The following is a 21,128-nucleotide window of genomic DNA, read 5'->3' as shown; positions in this document are numbered from 1 at the left end:
CACCATGTGGAACCAAACTTGTGTCTATCCACGGGACAGAGAATTAAAACCATTAGTGCTTCTCCTCAGTTGTTCTAGATGCTGAAATAAAAGCTGAGTAAGGAGGTTTGTTCCAGTAAGAGCTGAATCAGAACAGATGGAGAAGTGCAAGCTATTATTTCCTACAGCAATGACACGGACACTCCGTTTGTTTGTCCAGATCTCTGCCTTGCCCTGACTCGCTGGCTTCCCATCTCAAAGGTTTCTTGCTTAGCTTAGTCATTTCTGGGTAAATTATTTTCCAACTTTTAATGTCAAATGAAGCTTTCTTGTTTATTATAAATGAACACAGTGATCTGCTCTTGTTTGTGCACTGGCTTTGCTGCTTGGTCAACTTTCCAGCATGAGCAGAATAAATCCCAGGGAGAACTTTGCAGTTAATAACCTAGTTATTGTTAGGTGAAAAGCAGCTCTTTTTTGTGCCATGGTGCTCTTTGAGAGGTTTTGCCCGATTCTGACTTTAATCAAATTTAGATTTTGGCTAAATCAAATCTCCTCAGATGGTCCTGCCTCTCTTTCCCCTAATAGTGAATTATTTCAATTCATTTAATCTGGACCCTGGCCTGCTTTTCATTTTTGCCAGGAGTGTGTTCCCTGGAGCTGTTAACACGCCAGAGAGAAGCCTTCTCCTGCAGCTCCTGCAGAACCTCCCCAGCAAAGCCACAAGCCCAGGGGACCACAAATTAAACTGAAAACATCCTCTGGTTTGGAGTATGGGTGTATGACCTGTGCCAGAAGCATCTATTTTTAAAATCCCCTTATTACAGTGGAGCTCATTCTGAGACAAGGTGGGGACACAGATTCCAGCAGCTTCCCACCTAAATCAGACTCCAGCTTTGGGTCTAGATGGCTGTGGGTGCCCAGCCAGGGTCTGAACTTATCTGGTGATTTTATGGAGAGGAAGGAGACCTCATTGATTGGCAAAAACCTGACAGGAGGAGGGAGGAGGCTTCATCTCCTCCGCTCTTCAGTGTCAGCTCTCCAATTCAACACCATCCCCATCTGCACATCAGCTTTTAATATTTAATTGCAGCTCTGCCAAGGGACTTTGCCTCCTCTCCTGCACAGGAGGGGGAGAGGAAGGAGGCAGCAGCGTGGTGCTGGAGAGCCCCAAGGAGACTATCAAATGGCAGATCTCAGGCAGAGGGAAGCGCTCTAGCATGTAAGTGATTTTACACCAAAACCCCTCCCAGATCACAGGAGATGGAATGAATTAATATCAGAAAAATCCTGTAAACCCTTAGCAACTGGGGGGATGCTGTGCTGGCTGTGGGAACTGCTCAGGGTGGGCTGAGAAGGGCATTTTCATCGACTGCCTGTATTTAAGGGAAAGGAGGGATAGGGAATACTGCTCCCTAACAGGCTCATTTTGCCACAGAGGAAATCCCTGGCGGGCCCTTAACCTGGAATTGTTTAATGTTAGACACCACCACAAAAATGGGAAACGACCCCTTAACTGTGGGAGGTAGGAGCCTCTGATCTGACAGATCTGTCTCTCCTCTAACACCATGGGAAATGGCCTGGAAAATTTAAAAAAAAAAAAAAAAAAACAACAAGCAATAACAATTTTAAAGCAACTAGTGAGAGATGTATTTCCCTCCCTCTGGTCTTTATTTCAAATGTCTTAACAGGCATAAGAAGGGAAGCAGATATTCACAAGTTGCTGAATTATATTCTTATCTCCCCTAAAATCTGTCCCTTTTGAGTGCATCTGGAAGTGGACACCCAAACATGGGTGGACAATGACTGGACACTGAATAATATTCAGGCCAGAGCCACAGAAACTGCTGATGAAACATTTTTTACAAGCAACGTGGCTTTTAGAACAAATACTTTCAAAATATAAATACAAGTACTTCATAATCCTGTAATTCAAATGTCTGTGTCAGTAATTAAAAAGCAATTACATATAATTTGTAGGTCCCCAGAGCTCTGTCTACATTCAGAAAATGAACCCCAGATGACCTAATGTACTTCCAAGTGTCAGATCAGTCACTGCAAATACAATGCCTGAGACTTCTGCTGCACATTTTTGAAGTCTGGAAAACAAAAACATTTTTGGCAGAAGAGGCCAAGGGATTCTTAAATCTCCAGTAACTGTCTGAATCCAGAGCTGGTTCAGGTCTATGTGATACTGGAAACATCAGAAAATTTTAACTGATGATGCATATGCAAATTACATTAAATAACTTTTAAATTATTTAAAGCTAATTTTCTTCACGTCTTTTCTTCCTTCACATCTCTCACTGTCACGGAGATGAACTTGGGGATCTAAGGGAATGAGATAAGTGATAGACAGAGTAGAAAAGACCAATTCCCTACATTAAGTGTGATTTAATTTAACTTGTGTCTGCTTTAACCCCATTTTGTTTTTCAAAAGTGAATTTCAGTGATAGGTTTGCAGATGGATCCATGGAGACAGCATTTGTTCCACAGCCTTTTGCTGATGCCCTGGTCACTTGAGTGGAGATGGACACACCAATTTTTGGCCTCTTTTCCCTGAGTCTTCACATCCAGCACCATAACCTTTGGTCTCTTGTTTCAATGCCAGCAGACAGAAAACATGGAAAAAGCTGAGAAGCTGAGGCCAGCTCAGTCCTTCCCTTCCCTGTGCCATCCTCCAAGGAGCAATCCAGAGCTCAGGGCAGTTCTCCTGAGGAAAGCTGTGTCTGTCTCAGAGCTGGTTGCCAGGTGGGTGGTGTTTAATCTGTGGTTGAAGTTCACCTCAGATCTGAGGGGTTCCAGAGAGGACTCTCCCTCTCCACCTCTGTAACAAACAAATCTCACTCAGATAAGATCTTTCCCAAGCACAGCATCCCAAATTGTCAGGTCTCAAGTGAGAGGTGGGTGTTTTCTGTCACAAGTGCTCCTATCTGTTCTATATTTCCAAATAATGTCTTGAAAGACAAGTCCTGATTTAAAATCCAGACACACTCGGCAATCTCCACTAAATAAAATGACACAGAGGAATTTGCCCTTGACCCCGAGGGCTGGAGCATTCCCAGGTGGACAATTAAAGTTTTTAATCTTGGTAGTTTGTAAGGTGCCACAAGGGAAAAGAGCAAATGCTGGAGAGATGAGCTGATGGGGAGGAAAGAGGGGTATGGGCACTGCATCCCCTCCTGGTTTCTCTCAACTGTCTCTTACCAAAAGGCTCCAGGGAGAGTCACATTTCAGCCCAAGCCTCTTAAGGGCTGATTTCTCTTCTTGTTTCAACCCATAACTGTGATCAGACCAAAACGCTGCCAAGCGTGAGACAAGATTAGGAACAGAACCTGAAGTACATCTCCCTCTATGTAAGAGTGACAGAGCAGCTGTCAAGTCTGTCTCTTGAACTTCCCCTTGGGACAGTTTGGTTCCAAATATCCCAAAATTGGTTCGTTTCCACTGCAAATAGCCATCTCTCTGACAGGGTCTTTGGAGAAAGCTGAGACTGCACTCCCCAGAGCATGGAAGGTGGTTTATTCTGCAAAGGTCTCACTCACCACTGGTGTTATATTAGGTCAGGTACCAACTTAATAAATCCCTTTACATTAGATTAAAGCTGAATAAATCGACCTTCTGGAAAGCCTGACTTCAGCTCCAAGCTATAAATCAGTAAAGTGCAATAATACACCTCGTTCAGGCAATGTAAACCCCCTGCACATCCCCCACCAGTGGGGACATGGATGCTCCAGGGGCACTTCTGCATGGAGCTTGAGAGGAGAGGGCTCACAATGGCTCTGGCAGTGCAGCCCTGAGCTAAAACCAGTCCTCTTCGGGAGATTTCTCACCTCTCTGTCACTCTTCAAGCTTCCCTTTGGAGTTTATTGGCTTTGATGTTTTCCAGAGGGTAGGGGAAGGCAGAACAAGCCTGTCCACAATATGCAAAAACATATTCAGACTCAAAAGGGACTGAGGTGCCATCTCCTGTCTTCCCTGCAGGTACCAGCGCATCCTGAATGGTGAAAAAAACATGACCAAGCAAGAACATGCCAAGGTGAGAGCCAAAGGCTCAGAGCTGTTGGTGTGGGTTGTCCTCACAACATAAAGCTGCAGTCCTTGGCAATGAGAGGCAAACAAAAACCCAGCATTTTCTGCAAAAACCAGTGCTGTTCTGAGAAAGCCCAGGACAGGTCAGACCCAATTTCCTCTTAGCATGTACAGATGGGCTGGCATACATAAGATGCCCCAGGATGGAAATTTCAGGTTGCTGTGGAGTGAAAAAAATTGTGGAGGTAGAGAATAACAGAAGACAGTCAGGAAGTGAAGGACCTGGCAGAGGATTTAGTACTGGCTTGAAAGTCATTAAAGCAGCCAGAGAGCCACACTGGGCTGGCAGGGATGATGCTGGGTCATCTCTGCCCTCCTGCACCACCAGCTGGAGGTTTTTTGATGTTGCCCTCTGTGCTTGTTTCACTTCTGCCATTCTACTCCACCATTCTAGCACCCTCTTGGTGTTTTTTACTGTAATGGGACTTAAACATCAAGTTCATGGGTAGATTTTGCATGTAGGGGTCTGCAGTTCAGGATCTTAAATGGAATTCCCCCCAGCCAGAAGCTGTGACAACTGTTCTCACATCGTGGCAAAGGGACACCTCCCACCTGCCAGTGCTCCTCATATTTTGATTGCAAACTCACTGGCTTAATGTGCAGTTCTCAGCTCTGTGTTTGCTCATTTGACCCTGCTTTGTGATAAGGGGCCTCTTACAACCTGGAATAAAAAGGAGACGATAACACACCGGAAGCCAGATATTCTGGACTTTATCCAGCTTTTCTGCTAAAAATGGGGTTGATTCCCACTGATTACAGAAAGATGAATTCCACCTAATTAAACAAAAGGCAGAATCTGAAAATTTTTATTTTCAGTCCAGATTTCTAAGAAGAAATGGAGATTTCTTATTAAATGATAGAGATGGGGATTTTTTTCAGACTGTTTGGAAACACATTTTCATAGAATAGGAGGAGGGAGATGGGAATAAAGCAATGATCCAAGAGAGGAGACGACCACTGGCCATATTTTTTCTCCACCAAGGCTTTCTTGCATGTTCATGGACAAGTCAGGAGGGTTCACCAGAAACAGGCAAGACAGAAACTTCAACACTTCAAAAACAAGCTATTGTGTCTTTAACATTCATTTCAGAGAATATAGAAAGTGGTGGGGTACTCTTTCATTTCACAAAGTTAGAAAATCAACAGATGTGATGCTTGAAGTAGAAAAGCAGGAAGGAAAAAATTCACATGGTTTATTATTGTAATTATATAAGAACCTATTTTGATGGTTTGGGGTTGTTGTTTTTTGTTTTTTAGCTCATGGAAGTAAGATATCCATCACAGAAAAATGCCATTCCAGTGGGGAAAAACTGTGCCTTGCCTCGAAGTCGTCCCTGTGATATTTGCCCAAGCAAGCCCATGGAGGGTGTTCCCATCCCAAAGATTGGTGCTCCAGCAAGGAATTTCAGAGGACTCCTGGCCAGCTCTGGCACCCCTAAAATCACCCCACGCGTTGAGAGCTCACCCTGTGCTCCACTGGAGGCACCATCACCCACAGGGCCTTTGAGGAAGAGGGAGGCTGATCACACCAGCATCCTGACAACAATCCAGCCCCTGAGCTTGGAGAGCAAGCCCCCCAGAGACCCAGCCTTCCTTTCCCCTCTGCAGAGCATGCAGAGGAAGGCACGATGGAGTCCTGCCACCACCACAGGGAAGGAGTCTGCTGCAAAGGTCAGTAGGTGCTCTTCTTCAAAAGGCCCTGGAAATACTTTTTATCCTTATAAATTCCTGGACTTCATGGTGGTGATTCATCACCCACTGATGTCAATCCCTAGGCACAAGGGACAGGTTTCCCTGTGGATGTTTATGTCTGGTGCCATCCAGCCCTGGGTGATTTAATGCCAGCAGGGGCAGAGGTCAGATGTTCAATAAAATGTTCCTCATGATCATCCTCTTCCTGGAGGGAAGGAGTTGGTAGGAATGGGCAGCCTGGAGACACCTACATCCAGAAAACATGGGAAAGTCTATCAACCATGTTGATATCATCTGGAATATTAATTATGGATGAGATCTATCAGAAATTATCTTGTCCATCTCTTTGCTGTATGCTATCAACCCACGTGAGGGACTGGCCCTTCACTGGGAGTGCAGCAAAGGGCAGCACCTGCCACTACTGGGTTTGAGACACAAAAATCATTGTGGGAATTAATAAAGGAAATGGATGGATGGATAATCCTGTGTCAGAAATCAAAGCCTGATAGGAAAAATACCACTTAGCTCTGGAAATGAGGCAGAGCATCAAAAAACTGTGAAGCACAGCCCTTGGAGAGAATAGAGCAAAGCTAAGGCTGGGTTCTGCAGGGAAAAAAAAAAGCCACCTTTGGCTCTGGAAAGCCTCTGGTGCTGTCACTTTCCCCACACTGGATTCTTCTCCTCTATTTATGGGAATTTACCTGTTTCCCTGCTGTTGTTCCCACACAGGAAGGGAAGCAGTCCTGGGACAGGCAGGGGATCATCTCCTCGGTGCCAGATCCAGCTGATGACTCAGCCACGGGCAGAAGCTGTGAGTTGGATTTATTTTGGTTTCCAGGCATCATTGCTACCCTGTTTCCACCTCTATAGATGCAGCTGGGAAGGCTCTGCTTGGTCCTTACACGGAGCTGTGGTTCCCACAGAACCCCACAGCAGACACTGACCAGGCGACGCTGGCTGGGGACTTGTGGGTCCTGCCAGGAGTGGACACTCAGGAATGTGACCAAGGATAGGGAGCAGCCCTGAGCAGTCCCACTGCATGGAGCTGGCAAATCCCAGCACAGCTGGGATCTGGACCAGTGATGAGTCCACAGAGCCATGCTGGCTCTCCCTGTGCTGTTATCCCAGCACTTAAAAAATAGCTGCTATTAAATACCAAGGAAGAAATACATCCATGTTTAGTTTGGGATGAGTAATATCTCCCTGCACCTCAGCCTTGAGGAGAGGAAGAGGGAGAGGTTCCTTTGTACCTAACTAAGGAGCCTTGGCTGGGCTCCTCTTTGAATTTGGCAGCAGTGGTGTATCAGAGAGAGTCATCCTTGGCTTAAGATAGGGCATGTAAGTGATCCCTAATGTTATGATATCATCGGGACTAAAGCAGGTCAGGGATATTTCAAGGCAAGAAGCATCTGTCAAGAGTGAAAAATCCAAGCTTTGCATGGGAAAGAGTAGAATTTGATGTTTGACTTGGTGCTTAAAAAAACAGGTCTCCAAAAAATCCCATAATGATTGGATTAGAAACCTCTGGACCATCCCAGGATTTTTGGCCCTGGATCAGGAATCCAGGGTCCCCTTAAACCATGTATTTAGGATTTGTTCTTTTTTCTTTCCATTTCTTTCTTGCCTTCACACAAGAAGGGGGAAAAAGGATCACATGCTGCCTGGATTTGAGACCCTGTATTTAATTACCCAGCTGCATGGGAAAAGAAGTCTCATATGAGCGCAGAAATGATGGAGTTTTCCACAGCATTGCAGGGTTTCCACAGCATTGCTGGGATTTTTTTTTTTAGTACCAGAGCACATGATGTCACCAGGCTATCTAGCTCAATGCTCTCACAGATTTGTGTGCCTTTTCCAGTGCCAGGAACGTCTTTTCCCTGGCTGGCCAGGGCTGATTCATGGCCTATCTTAGAGCCTTACACCACTCCCCAGCCCCTGACTCAAAGGCCTTGTAATAGCCATGGCTTCATGTGGTCGTGCTTCATTGGAAGGGCTTTGTGTGAGGTCCTTCTGGGGAGGCAATTCCATCCAGGGAGCTGGGAATACCACAGCTACCACTGAGGTGGGTGCTGGATTTGCTCAGAGACAGGAGTTGTAATGCTTCCTAAAAAAGTCCAGGAGCCAGCTGTCCCAAATCTCTCCAGGACCAGACACATCCAAGGCTGTACCTGTGCTGTGCTCTGTCATTCCCATGGAGCCAGAGAGGTGCTGGTGCTCCACGAGCCCCAGCAGTGACCAGGGCAGATCTTCCCTGGGAGCCTCCTCACCACCCCACAGCCCCACTCCTGAGGGATGAGGAGGAGACACCCCCAACTTGGGATGGGGAAAGCAGTGTTGAGTGGTTTGAAGCCACGCAATTAACACAAGCTCAGCACAGACCACAGTTCTCAGGGGCTGGGGTGTCTGATATGGAGGGCAACAGCTTGGCAGTGTGTGAGTTTGTGGGCCCCACACTGGGCAACTCCCTGAGGGCTCCCCTGGCAGGGGGAAACTCTCCTGAAGCAGTTCTTTGTCAGGAAAAGCAGACGCACAGGACTTTTTAGGTCTTCAGGTTCTTGTTTTATTGTTATCTTATCAAGACTTCAGCACACTGTCTGCACCCAGACCTTGCATGCAGGAAAACAGCACAAAAATGGCTAACAACCTCGTGTTGCAAGGCCCTTTAAGTCTAATCAAAAACTAAACTACCCAATTAAGAAGTGACACTAAGATTATTTCCCTTTCTAACCCAATAACTGACCCCTAAAGACCCGCAATGCAGATTTTTCTGCCCAATTACAAGATACCACCCAAACCCAAGAAGAAGAAGGAAGAAGAAGAAAGAAGAAAGGAACTCAAGAGAACACCCTGTATCCTTCATCTTGTGCCCATATACAATATGCCAAAAATCCTAAAACCTAAATTTCTCACCCATGTGACATACTAAACTACCCTCTACAATCTCTACAATCTATTTCACACTTTTGTGGTCTCTAGTTTAATTTCAAGCTTAGGAGGCCTTCTCCATGAATGAGGGTCAAAGTCAGTGTTTTCCTGGGAGTCAGAGCACCCCAGGGCAGACAGGGAGATATTCCCCTTGCCCTGGGTTCCCACAGCAGTGCTCAGCTCTGCTGACTGGAGCTGGGTTATCAGCAAACACATGTCAGTGTGGAGCTGAGTAACTGCACAAAGCAGCAGTGGCTGCATCTCTTTCCAGGCACAGCACAGTCACACCTGAGACACTGCTGCAGGCCTGAGCAGTGCTCTGGGGGATGGCTTTTGCACCCCTTAGACAAGTACATTCCCAGGCAGCCAAACCAGCTGGGCTGTGTGCCCCTGGTCACGCTGGTGATATCAGATGATCTGGAGGAAGCTGCCACCAAGGACGTCACCAAGTCACTGATTAAAGAGGTCCAAGTGGCCGTAGTCCCCAGTAATGAGATTAAACTGAGCGCTGGAAGATTTACACAGCAGAACAAAAATCTTCCCAGGAAGGAAGACAGCAAATCAAGGAACCATTTTTCACAAAGGGAAATAGTTGAAAGCTTGAGTCCTTTAGTATTCAAAAGGAGAAGGCACCAGCTAATTTTTTGCAGGTAGTCTTGTGAGTACTCTGGATTTAAAAATCAACAACTTCTAGATGGATTTTGGCAATCAGAGAGAGGGAATCGTGGCCAGGGAAGAGAGGAGAGGGGCATGCACACAGGTTTGTGTGTGTGTGTGTATTAACACTGCTCCATTACCCAGGGCTGAAGGGAACACGGGGATGTTACCTCGGTGCAGAGCAAAGATGAAACAGGAGCCTGAGGTGACTGCAAATTGCAGAGCATCGAGCCAGCCTCAAACCCACCTGCAAACCCCTCCTCCCCTATTCTGTTCTGTTCTATTTTATTCTATTTCTATTTCTATTCTATTCTATTCTATCCATTTCGACCTCTGCACGAGGGGAATTTTCAAAGCAAGGAGAGGAGGCGAAGGAGAGGACAGGAAACAGGGGGGTCCCTCATCCTGCACGCAGGGAGACTCGGGTTTGGCTCAAGGGTTTGCTGAACAGGGGAGGCTTCATCCCCTGCTGGCTGCAGCAGCCGCACGTTCTGCTGCGAGGGGGTGCGGTGCCATCTAGCGACAGCGGGACTGACTCACTTCCATCCCAAAATCCGGCTCCGCAAGGATGCTCCGGACACTGCGCCCCAGCCCCAGCGGTGGGGGAGGATGCCGCCCTCCCTCTCGCCGTGACCCGGGGCTTTGCAGCCATCATTCCGCCGTCTGCACCATGCTGCTCAGCAGATGGGCTGGGCAGAACATCGCTAGTGAACTGGAAAGGTCTGAAAGGCGGCGGGGAAAATGCTGATTTAAGGTAAAAGGCTGTGCTCATGCCAGAGACGGCTCCGAGTTCAAGGAGGCTCCAGCACTTGCCATGACAGAGGCTCGTACAATCAAAATAATCCTTAAAAGCTCATTTCCCTTCCAGCATCATGGGCATGAGAAGCAGGAGCTGAATGTCAGGGCTCCTGTAAGTGGCCAATCTGTCCAGCCCTCGCTGCTTTGTGCCTCTGCAACTCGGGCAGGAGGGAAACTTGGGGTGCTTAAGCACGAGATCCATCTTGTGCCCCGACTCAAACACCTTACATCACAGAAAGAAGGGGCAGCAGGACGTGCCACCCATCCCCTGTCAGCTCTCCCAGCCCCTGTGACCGATTAGGGAAGCAGGGATCACAGGCATTTTTTGGGGAGGCTGCTGTGGGAGCACACAGTAGTTCCCAGGGATTCTTGGAGGGCAGGGGGGGGATCAGCCTCTGCTGATCAGCCCAGCTGAGATCTGCCAACAATCAAAGCAGACAAGCTTGTCCCTCCTAATTGGCTTTTCCTGCAAGCCCCGGTCTCTGCTTTCACTCAATCTAAGCTAAGGAGCCTTTCCCTTGCTCAGACCCTCCTGCCCTCTTCACTGGGCTTCCAGCAAGAGCCACCCCATCTCAGCCAAGGGCTCAGGGCTGCCCTCTGCTCCAGACCTGGGGCTGCTGATCTCTCTCCTCACACACTCAGCGCCTCTCAGAAAACCCCAGTGCCTCCGTGATTTATTTTTTCTCATTTCCTGCCTCTGAATTAGTTGCTGTCTTTCAGACAGGAGGACAAAAGCCTCTCCCCAGGAGCTGTGCAGAGCTGCCAGGTAGCTTGGATCTCTCAGGGCTGCAGGAGCAGTTTGCAGGGGCACTGATGGGGACACACGTGGAAGTCACAGCCCACAGCAGAGCAGGTCCCTCACCTAGGGATGGAGAGGGACAGCAGGAGTGTGAACAGCAGCCATGTGTGCAGACAGAACACACAGATGTTGCAGATGAAAACAGAACTCCCCACAAATACACTCTGTGTGCTCCTGCCAGGCACAGGCAGCCCATGACACACAAATACCCACTGCCAGCTGCTGACTGAGCTGATTTGCTCCACCCTTTGCCTCCTGCATTTATGTGCCTCCATCCACATGGAATAAGTAAGATATCTCAGTTCCCAGTGTGCTGCTGTGTTTGCAGACACCACTATCACCCACTTGGTGCTACCTGAGCAGGTGTGTGCTTGCTGACAGCCCCTGCCACCCCCACCCTCTGCCCCACCACCTGGCTGGCCATCAAGGACCTTCCTGTCACCCTCCTGGCAGCTCTTTTTCTGATCCTCATTTATGGAAGGAAGCAACAAAGAGCCCAGAGACCACGTCAGAAGGAGGGGTGATGATCTCCAGAGGCACAAGGGTAACACAGACAGCAGGGGAAGAGCAACTCATGGCCCTGCAGGATGGGTAAAGAAACTGGGCTGTGGTAGAGAGGAGCTGGGCCCTGCCAGGAGCCTCAGTGAAAACAGATGTTCATCTGCAGCTGGACAGGCTGTGATGGGATGTGATGCCACGTGATGTTGGCAAGGAAACCACAGCTGATACTGAGCTGCGGCCTGGGTGAGGTGTGGAATCCTCTCCTGGTACCTGCAGACCCACAGGGATAAGAGAGGGGCAGCAGCCCCTCCAAACACCTCTGGAAAAGTCCAGCAAAACTACTCAGGAGAAGTGCATGGAAATACTTAAACATCTCAGTGCTTAAAGTGGGCATATAAAATGAGGGAAAGGAACCTTTTACATGGGGATATACTGAGAGGACAAGGGGGGATTATTTAAAACTAAAAGGGGAGAGATTTAGATTAGGTGTTAGGGAAAAAAGCCTTTACTCAGAGGGTAGGGAGGCATTGAAATTGATTGCCCAGAGAAGTTGTAGATGGTCTAGTGGAAGGTGTCTCTGTCCATGGCAGGGGCTTGGGAACTGGATGATTTTTAATGTCCCTTCCAACCCAAACCACTCTGGGATTCTGTGAAACGGGAAAATCAGCATCAGTTGCTTGGCTCTTTGCAACAAGGAACATGGAGTGTTTTATCTCAGGTGATGGGGACTTCTGGAACTGATACAGCCAACCCACATCTTCCATTGCCACGGGGTGGTGTTCTCAAATGTACACTCTTTAAAGGTGCCAGAAAAGCAAACCAAAGAGAGAACAGCTGGGCCTGGTTCAGTATTACTGGGTACATCAGTCAAATTGTATCCCAGCCTGCTAAAGCTGGACTCTGAAAGCCACCCCCAGAGCCTTTGGTTATGTTTGTATTTGTGAATTAGCTTGGCCAGGCAGGATCACAAGCTCTGGCACACAGTTTTACCCACCATTAACATGCTAAAATAGTACCCTTTGCCCAGCTGAACTTTGAGGGCATCGAGAGTCCTCCAGGTTTGAGTGCTCCATTATTATCCCTCTCCAAACTCTTCCCAAGCAGCTTCCTGTGACACCACATTGCTGCAATGATAGGAGCAATTCCCAGCTTACCATAAGGCATGTAGAGTGGCTGCCCTTCTTTAGTCACATTCCCAAAGAAATTTTTATCATTCTTGCCTCTAAAATACTGGAACTGATGAGGAAATAGGGAACCAGGAAATGTAGGTAGTACCTCTCACCTTCCCAGTGTTTCTCTCAAAACTTTGGCTGTGGCCAGAGGTGACAGGGGGGTGCCTGGCTGTGAGGATCACAGCCTGAGGACATGACAGTGAGTCAGGGAAATGCCTCTTCCCCATTGCACCACCGCCTGGATGCATCCCCATCCCGTACCAGGTTACACCAGGGGTATTTTGAATGAATAAATTCTGAAAATAAGCCAGGGCCCCAGCCTTTCCCGACCCCCGCGCAGGATTGCTGGGACTCATGATTGACTCAGCCTGGTGGAAGAGCAATTTCACTGTTCCCTAAAAATAGACCAAGTGGTTCATCCTCTCAACATAGCCCAGCACCCTGAGATAAAACCAGCTGCCAGAGACCACTGGGAGGCAGTGAACAGGACTGAGGGTGTGGAGCAGGGCTCCTTTTGGGATACACAAAGGGCTGCCTGGCCCTGGGTTTCACACAGATTTTCCACTGGGGCTGTCTGAGACGTGACTCACCTGTTGGGACTACAGAGACCTCCCTGTAAGTAATTTTGGGGTAGATTAGAATGGGGTGAAGTGTTGCATGAATATGAACCTCAGACTGATCCTAAAAGGCAGGGCAAAGGAGGATGCTTAGTGTTTCACGCTATGAAAAGGGTGTTGCAGCTCATGGAAAGCCATGGATTTTATTCTGCAGGCCTGGATCTTGGTAAATCCTGCTCTGTGCCAGGTGTGTTCCGTGTAGGGTGGCTTTGGTTTGGTTCAAGACCACGGTTTAGGGCACCTGGGTGTGTTCTAGACAGAACTAGAGCATTGTAACTGTCTGCTTTTATTCTGTCCTAAAATACTGAAAATCCCGGCTTTGAAGCTTAAATTCATGGGGACAGATCTTAGTGTCTACTCTCTCCCCCCCCCAAAAAAATACTATTATTTATGAGCACAAATAGTGGGAAGAATCTATATGGGATCCAGCTGAGCCAGAGGGATGCTGGGGGTGGAAGGGACACCTTCCAGACCCAAACCCTATTCAGAACTGGTAGTGGGTAGGCAGCAAAATGTGAACTGTTCAGAATGAAATGAGCTTTGCTTCATCTTACATCCCTAGGGAACACGAGACAGGGAGGATTAGTTAAGGAGGGAATTTCTTTCCCTCTTTCTTCAATTCCCATCTCCAGAGAGGACTGAAAAATGTGTTTGTGACCCTAATCCAGGCTTCGGGAGCCTGTGGGGTCAGCAGCACTAATATGGCCATACCCCACTCCCTGTTTGTGCTCACATGTGTGGAAGGACGCTCCAAGATGGAGCAGAAATGTGCCCCTGTGTCTCGTGGTCACCAGCAGAGCCAGGACTTCAGGTCCAGCCCTGGGGATGCCCCTCAGTCACTGTGGGAAGAAGGGCCTGACCTCAGTTGAAAGCAGCATTTTTTTCAGCTCATGTGTTTGTCAGTGGCCAATATTTCCTTCTGAGATTCATGTCTGGCTGATGGCTGTGAGAATAACAGAAATTCTGTAGCTTTCCCCAGATCCCTCCAGGCCTCCAGTTTTCACCCAAATCTTTGTATCAAAAAAAAAAAAAAAAGAAAAGTACCTTCAGATTTTTGTTAGGAAAAAAAGGGATTTAGGGAAAGAAATGTAGAGTTTTCTTCCTTTCACTAAGCCTCAGGTACAGATATCACTTAGTGAGAAGAGGCAAAATCTAAAAATCCATACTCTTGTTCAGACAAAGTGGTAAATTATTCACTAGTGGCAATTAAGGGATTCAGCATGGGTGGAAATTTGTGGGAACATCTTGCAAAGGCTGTTTTCAGCCCTTGAATAGACTCAGTATTTTACAGGATACAAAAGCTGGTTTTGGGGGGAAGCCCAGCAAGGAACCAGAATGCCCTAAACCTGTTACTATGAGGAGAAAATCCTTCTTTAGCACTGGTGAAAGTCCCAGGACTGGGTCTGAACAGAGTAGGAATCTTTCCTTGAAGTACTGTGCCTTACTGGTATCTTCCACTTTCAAGCCAACTATTTCTCTCCTCTTCCATATTCCTGCTGGCAATTTGCCTCACTCAGAAACAAATGGAAATTCCTGGGAATCTCAGTAGCTGCAAGTGGGTTTGGGGTTTTCTCTGTAAAGGATACTGCCAAATGGGTTTGGGGTGTGACTTTTTCGTCCAAAACAGCGTTAAGTTTTCTTGGCTGTCGGCGATACAGAGCCGACAGCAGCATGGAAACACCAGGACAGGAATAGAAAGGCAAGGCAGGGCCTTGCAGCTCCTCAGGGCACGTGGCATCCCTGCAATGCCCCCACGTAAACACCATGGCATGGCACAGAAATGCTGAGAGATGCACGGGCCCCCATCCCAGCTGGGCCCTGCATCCCAGGCAGGGTGTGAGGCCGGGGATGCTCACGGGGCTCGTGCCTGCACACGCATTCCCAAGGTATCTTTTCAGAGGGGTGAGAGAGGGCTGCCCTTAAAAGGTCTGGTATTTGTGGCATGCCAAGAAGCCCTCTCCCCAGGCTGAGGCTATTCCAGTGGGGAGCTGGGTGTTGCTTTTCCTGGGGAAAGGGGTTTTAGAGGAAGGGAAGCTGCTGTCGTGAATGGTCATCCTGAGCTCCGGGCTGTAGGGGCTGAGATGCTGTGCTGCAGGAGGGAAAAGATCCTGGGAGAGGGATTAGGGACAAAAGTAGTGCTGATGATGGGATAGAGGAGACAGAGAAGCAGGGGAATGGATGTCAAGCAGGGGTGTTCATCACCATTCCAGTGACAAACCCCTCTGTGAATAGCAGATAAAGAGTCACTGGAGGGTGCGAGAATGAGCGGGGCGTGATCCGCGATGTGTCGGGGGCAGTGCTGGACACCCGCGGTGACACACAGCCAGGGACAGAGTCACTAAACATCCACTCGGCCTTGATTAACCCTTTATTAACTTAGCAGAGAGACACAGAGGAGGCAATGCCGAGGGCACAGTCGGGGCTGCACCCACCTCCTCCAGGCCCGTGGTACCCAAACCTTGGGGTGATGCTGGAACCCTCCCTAAGGAAAGACAAGCCCGCAGCAGTTGGCCCACGCGGGAAGGCCATGTCCCCAGACAGCAATGCCACTCGCAGCTGTCTCTCAGCAGAGCTTCTTGGCATTTTTTTTTGGTGCCCAGAATAGGGTCCTCCACATTCCTGGATTTTTGCAAAGCCCAGAAATAGCCCTGAGCTGCCTTGGGCTCCGCCTGAGGCTAAATTTTCCCAACTCTTCTCAGAAGCTCTTTAAATTACCTGGCGGGTCATGGTGCAGCTCCTGCAAAGGACATTCCAGCTCATACCAAAGAGCCAAAAACATTTGCAGAAGTGACCAAAGATCATGAACCTTCAGTTTGGAGGTGCTGGAAATTGCAAAGAGATCTGATTTGGCAAATCAAGGGCAGGAAACAAGACATTGCTCAATAGATGTTTTTTCCTTCACCCCCTCCCACCCTCTCAGATTTGCAAATGCAGCTTTATACATGTGCAAAACGTTAATTATTTTGCTATAATTAGTGGACAATTCCTAAAAGCATGAAATGATAATTTAAATCTTATTTCCTCTTCAACGCAGCCGGTCTTTAGTTACATTATTTTATTTTACCTCTTTGCCTAGCACCTTCTTCTGTTTCTGGTGCTTTTCTTTTCAGCCAATTTCCCACCTCAGAAATCACCTATTAATTCTATGTACCAGAGCTTCTCTAATAATTGCAAGATATGGCTTGCAAACAGGGCAAAATCTCTCTTAAATCCTTTCAAAAGGGAATAATTTCTATTTATTTGATATGTGTTAGTCATTACATTTATGTTCTATACCAGCAGGGCTCCCGACCTCCAAATCAGGGATATATTGTATGTGATGCTGGACAAATTTATTTAAAAGGACAAGGTGTGCTCATGAAAGTTTGGAATAAAAAAAAAAAAGCCTTGTTAGGTTGTATGATTTTTATTAATCATCCAGCTGTGATCAGTGCTGTTCTTATATCTGAGTTGGTAGGTGAGCATGAGAAAATCTCAGTAACTTAACTTTTAAAGGTTGATTCCTAGCCTGTACAGTTATAACAGGTACTCTTCTATCAAAACAGTAAAAAACCACATGAATTCTATGCAAAAAAGAGCATGTTTACAATTGCCACTCTGGCACAAAATGGGCCGATCCACGGCAGAAAGAAAAAGCTTGAATTTCAAACACTCACAGTCCTTTGTAGGACTGAAAATGAGAGAAGGTACTGCGGTTTGAAAAGAGAACAAAGTGTGATCCGGGCATCAGGAGGGAGCACTCGTGAGGGTGTGCAGAGTGTTTTAGAGCATGACTGGTCCTCAGTCTTTGCTAGGTTCTAAAATCCCATCCATGCTCCCTGTTGCATCTTTGTCCCACCTTTTTTCCCCCTTCCTTCAGAAAAAACAGATGGTATTTTAACATTCTCTAAAGCCTCATGAGTGGGTCATAAGGGCAATGAGGAACAGCTAGAGATTCTCTCCTGCCCAAATCCTTTCTGTCCCAGATCTACCCTTCCCTGCCCACCCATCACTGAAGCATCCCAGATCCACTCACCTTTTCAGCAGCCTCCAAACTGAAGCAGGGAGCCTGCCCTGCTTCCCACACCTCCCTCAGAATGTGTCCCCTCTGGCAGAGCTTCCCTGTGGACCAGGGCTGCTGGCAGAGGGGTTAGGGCAGAGATTTAAACCTTCCCCCACTGGCTGAGCACCCCCAATGGGCTGCCTGGCTCCTGGATTAAGCAGCAGCACTGATTTCCCAGCCAGCTTTTATGGGTGCTCACCCATCTGTGCAAATTCCCCCAGCCCAGCCATGGAGCTGTGCCGGTATTTAGGAGTCACTTTTGTCAGGGAACTAATTCTCTGGGGAGAAAAACTGGGAGGAGGATGGGACAGATGTGATTCTGCACATGGAGCTGCCACCTCCAAGGGCAGAGGCACTTGGGGTCCCCATCTGCAGGGATGTGCTTCCAGCTTTGGGACAGCTCAGTGAGGTGCTAATGTTTCACTGGGATGAGCAGCAGGGACAAGCAGGGGGTACTGGGGACATGTCCAGACACACAGGGGTGTTACACACTCCTGGCTGAGTTGGTAGTGACCGTGTGATGGGGGAACCCATGGCTGATCCCAGGCAGGGGGGAATACCTGCCCTGAATTCCCAGGAAACAACCAGCCCAGAGAGCCACAAAGCAGCACTTCCTTGTCAGTTCACCCCCATCCCCTTGGAACAGAAAGTTGTTTTCACCATCTGAGGAAATCACTTGTTTTCCTGTCCTGACTCCCCCAGTGCTAAGAAGCTCCAGGACAGGAGTCCCTTTGCTCCTGCTGGCCTCTGAGAATTGGGTTTGGGTCCCGCTCCATGGCATGCACCAAATGTCTCGTGGTACTGGAGGCACGGCATAGCCAAGGCATGAGGCCACAACACATCAATGCTCCATGGCACAGGACAGGCCAGGCCCAGCAGCCAACACAGCAAACCCAAAATTGACCTGCAGAGCAGCGAAGTCAAGCAGACACTGAGCAGGGGATGGGGGATGCCACATTCAGGAGGAGATGCTCTCTGCAGCATTGCTCCCATCAGTGAGCAATGGAAAGGGGCAGGACCCTGGCAGAACTTGCCCCACAGGGCCATCCCTTTCCCTCTGACTTCCACAAGCCCTGTGCAAGCCCCCGTCTGATCCCAGGCCCCGTTACACAAGCCCCAGCTCCCGGAGCGCCATGGGGCACGCGCGGCGGCACAAAGGGCTTTGCTTAGCAGCTGTGTTTGCTCAGGGCGGCTGATTTTGGGAGCACAGCTGATGACATGTGGTTGGCCAGGCGACCAGGGAGACTGGTGCTGAGCTTGCAGCTTCCTTTTTTAAGAGGTGACTCAGGCGCTCGGTAGCTCACTGGGGTTGGTGGTGGGAGCCGGGCTCTGAAGGAGTGCCAGCAGCAGAGGTGGTGGACACCGACAGGTGGGTAGCGTTGTTTGTTCATTGGATAAAGTGGTTTAAATAGAAAGTAGAGTGAGACAGAGCTGTCCTGTTACTGGTGAGACGGGGTTTTCTCAGGGGAGGGAGGGCACAGAGGTTTTGTTGGTGATTTGTTTTCCACTTGTTAGGAGTTGGCTGCCAGGTGTAAGATGATTCTGATTCAAGAGACCTGCAATATTATCTCCAGCAGGAGACAAAGCAGTTGAGTGATTTATGGGCAATAATTGGAGAGGAAGTGAGTGAACATTTAGATGAATATTTAGGAGTCTTTTCCCCCCACTGCCTTGCGTATTCCCCTTGTGATTAGAAATATCAGTGAGTACAAACAAATACAAGGAATTATTTTCCCCTGTTGCAAGTTTCCTCCCTGCCTGCCTGCGGTGTGACTTTACGGGGCAGAGAGGCTGTAAACCAAGCCCGACCTGCGCATACACAGGGCATGGGAAGAACTTAAGAAACCCGACAGCTGCTCCTTATGGGCAGTCCAATCATTGCAGCCCCTCACACAAAATGTGCAGATTCATCCGGCGCCAGACAGTGACACGAAGGACATTTTGCCGACAAACGCCAGCAGGGAGGAGCATTCCCTGTATCCTCCATTTGGACAGCAGCGCCGTCGGCCGCGGTGCCAGCCACTGTGTGGGATGGGAGGAGGGGGGCTTCAGGAGATCTTTTCCTCCTATTTTAGCTCACAGGGGATGCTTTAATGCCTGAAGGATCGTGTTTAACACCCCTGGGGCCGCAGTCGTGCAGTCAATCAGCGCGGCGCGGGATGCATCACTCAGCGCTGGAGCGGATGCCGAGCGCGCCAGCGGAGCCTTTTCGCTCAGCGAGGCAGAAATGTGCAGCCTGGCACTGGTTTCAGACTCGGCTTCCACCTCACACACAACAAATATCACCCTAAGCCTGGTGTGCATAGCGACCTTTAGCTGTGCTTCAGCATCTCCGGCTGGGAAGCTCCCCGCTCCCTCCCAGGGGATGCTGTGAAGCCGCACCTCGCTCCCAGCTGCTGAGGTGGCCTCGGTGCCGCTCGGATGTCGCTATCCGCGCACACGTGACAGCTCAGCCCTCTCATTAGCGGAACGAACTGCTGTTCTTCGGCTCTTATCTATAATTAGCGATTTAGAGGGAGGCAGCAGCCTGTTTCGCCAGGCAGAGACCAGATTTTTGTGCAAGCGCAGAGCCAGCACAGAGGGTTGGAGCAGCCCTTCTCCAAGGCAGGAGGCTTTGTGAGAAGTGATAAGCAAACGCAGGGCTGTGCACAGCCTGTGCACCCAAAAAAAAATCAAAAACGAAAAGAGAATAATAAAAAAAAAGCAAAGAAAACAAAGGCAGCCATAAGGGGATGCCTTCAACAAAAGCTTTGTGTCTAATTATATATGTCATTAAAACAAGCCCTGTGGCCTTTCATCCATCCAAGCTAAAGGGTGAAGGAACGGGCACCACTGACACTGTGTTATTTCCCACTGCCTGAACTGGAAATCTTCCTTCAGCTGCACTATTTGTTCATGGCTGGAGGGGCACGTTGCTTTTCTTTGTGCAGTATGTGAACCTACAGGCCTATAGGTCAGTATAAATTATATCATCTCAGCAGCAATGCCCATAGCCTGGGGTGGGAGGAGACCATCAAACACCACCAGCCCAGCTCGTGGACACAGGGATGCTTTTGCTAAGCACTTCTCACCAAAATGGTCAAGCACAGGAAGACTTGTGTCAGCCTAGACAGGGTCCCTGCCATGCCATGAGGTGCTCCCACCTCCTAGATATGGTTTTCCAGACAGCCAAAGGTTTGTGTTCATTTTCCCAGCCAGAAAGGCTGAAAATGTGTGCTTGGTTTCCTTTCTACCTTGAAGGTTCACTGTGCCCAGTTCTCCCCATTGCTCTTACTGCAGGACTTAGCCAAATCTCGTTACCATGCAAAGAAGAAACTTGCTGTTTGCCAGAGTGATTGGACTCCTTTTTGCCTCTCCAGTAGGTAATTCAGCAATGTAGGATGAAAGAAAGACATTCCCAGACAAGATTTTTCAAATTCCTCAAAAAGGAATTTTCTCAGATTCCCCAAAGGTTTCTGAAGTTAGTCCAGCACACGCTGCAAGGACCCTCCTGATGTCCCTAGGACAAAGGGGAACAGTTTTAAATGAAAAGAGGAGAGATTGAGATTAGATATCAGGAAAAAAAATCTTTACTGTGAGGGTAGTGAGAATGGGTTGCCCAAAGAAGTTATGGATGTCCATTCCTGGAAGTGTTCAACAGCACTTGGACAAGGCTCAGAACAACCTGATTTAGTAAATGGCATCCCTGCCCATGGCAGGGTGTTTGGAACGATGTGTTCTCCAAACTTCCTTCCAACACAAATCATTCTATGATTTCCTGGATGCTGCTCATGTCAAAAATACAGGATCTAGTCAAAGTTTGGGGTGTTTTGAGCAGACTGGGGGAAAATGATGCAAGCAGAGGGTGGTTGCAA

The 21,128-nt window shown here is 48.5% G+C and overlaps 1 protein-coding gene across 1 annotated transcript in view; it reads left to right on the top strand.

Moving 5' to 3' along the window:
• The first annotated feature begins 2,602 nt into the window (after nucleotides 1–2,602).
• The window catches only part of XIRP1 (xin actin binding repeat containing 1), a 31,739-nt gene continuing 13,213 nt past the window's right edge, over nucleotides 2,603–21,128 (top strand). Inside the window, exons 1-4 of the mRNA XM_053947705.1 lie at nucleotides 2,603–2,730; nucleotides 3,964–4,018; nucleotides 5,329–5,742; nucleotides 6,493–6,574. Of these exons, the coding sequence (XP_053803680.1) occupies nucleotides 2,603–2,730; nucleotides 3,964–4,018; nucleotides 5,329–5,742; nucleotides 6,493–6,574 (679 nt within the window). The remainder of the gene's footprint in view (nucleotides 2,731–3,963; nucleotides 4,019–5,328; nucleotides 5,743–6,492; nucleotides 6,575–21,128) is intronic.

This window comes from Vidua chalybeata, chromosome 1 (genome assembly GCF_026979565.1).
Source record: "Vidua chalybeata isolate OUT-0048 chromosome 1, bVidCha1 merged haplotype, whole genome shotgun sequence".
NCBI lineage: Eukaryota > Metazoa > Chordata > Aves > Passeriformes > Viduidae > Vidua > Vidua chalybeata.
This window is presented reverse-complemented; position numbering and strand designations above follow the sequence as displayed.